We start from the raw sequence: 1,275 nt of genomic DNA, 5'->3' as shown, positions 1-1,275 counted from the left end.
AGTTGTTCTGGATATAAATGGCTTTTGGACATCGTTTCTCTTCTGCCTTCTGTCAGGACCCGGGTCTCCAGCCCCCAGCCCCTCTTCTTTGGCTCTGTTCTGAAATATTTACAAGGCAGGTGCTCCTGAATTCTGCCTGTGTTTGACTGTGGCCTTGTGAATAGCCGATTTCCACTCTCTCAACTACAAGGAGCTGTGGGGGCTGTGAATGGCCATGACCCCCCTAGGACCTCTGCGCTCAGGCCTGTGAGGGGACCTGTGGGCTGGTTAATGTGCTGTTCTCGTGCCCCAGGTCATCTGAAGGGGAAACCCCTCCTTCTCAGGGCTCCCTGCTTTCTCCCCTCTGTTCTTCTGCAGCCCCATCTGCACAGCTACAAGGAAGCCTTCGAGGAGATGGAGGGAACCTCCCCGACCAGCCCACCACCCAGTGGGGGTAAGAACTACCCGCTAGGCCTGTTCTCCCTGTGTCCCCTCCAGTCCCTCATCTCAACCTTGGCCTGTGTGAGTGCCCAGGCGTGGGGTGGGCAGGGGAATGTGCCAGCCAAGTTGGGCAGGGCCAGAATCGGCAGCTTCTCAGCTCCATGGCTCATTTCACTCCCCCCTTCTCTTCCCTTGCTTGGGGCCCCCAACTTCTCCACTGCCCATGCTCACACGTGTAAAGATGTAGCAGTCCCAGTCTTAGCATCCAGACTGACTGACTATGGGGCTCTGGGCTCCCTTGTTATGGTTTTTTTTTTTTTTTTTAAACTTTTTCCTTGTCATTTTTACATCCTGCACTCAAAAGACCACCCCATCCTAACGTGACTCTTTGTGACTTGACCTTAACTATGTTTTCGGCCCTCATTTTTGTCTGCATCCAGGCACTTCCATTTCAGGAAACCTCTTTAGCTTCTGCTAAGGAAAGGAAGGAAAGAAAGACCTTCAGGCTGACAGAGTCCCCATCTCATCCATCCCAGGCCTCCAGGCAGGGGCGTTTAGTCTGCGGCTCTGGTACACTCACTGGGGAGGCAAATCCCCAAAGGACCCAAGGAGCCCAGGAGTGGGGGCAGTGTGCCTTTCTTATAGGAGATGAGACATGAAGCAGAACTACAGGAGGTAGTTGTGGGGAATAAAGTGATGAGCAATTCCAGGCTGTGAGGGACTCAAGGACCCCATGAGTGGCCTGGGTCAACGGAGAAAGAAGAGACCAGAATTGAGTGGGCTGGGCCTGGCCCAAGCTGTCCGTTTGCCTGGTGTGAGGGGAGGTGGGTAAGGAAGGGAGAACTGGAGCTGGCT

General features: G+C 54.2%; 1 protein-coding gene across 1 annotated transcript in view; it reads left to right on the top strand.

Moving 5' to 3' along the window:
• The window catches only part of LOC103600767 (tensin-1-like), a gene marked incomplete at its 3' end in the record, with an annotated part of 169,094 nt that overhangs the window by 161,055 nt on the left and 6,764 nt on the right, over positions 1–1,275 (top strand). Inside the window, exon 22 of the mRNA XM_008585101.1 lies at positions 358–433. Within this exon, the coding sequence (XP_008583323.1) occupies positions 358–433 (76 nt within the window). The remainder of the gene's footprint in view (positions 1–357; positions 434–1,275) is intronic.

Source organism: Galeopterus variegatus, unplaced genomic scaffold, assembly GCF_000696425.1.
Source record: "Galeopterus variegatus unplaced genomic scaffold, G_variegatus-3.0.2 Scaffold3453, whole genome shotgun sequence".
Taxonomy (NCBI): domain Eukaryota; kingdom Metazoa; phylum Chordata; class Mammalia; order Dermoptera; family Cynocephalidae; genus Galeopterus; species Galeopterus variegatus.
This window is presented reverse-complemented; position numbering and strand designations above follow the sequence as displayed.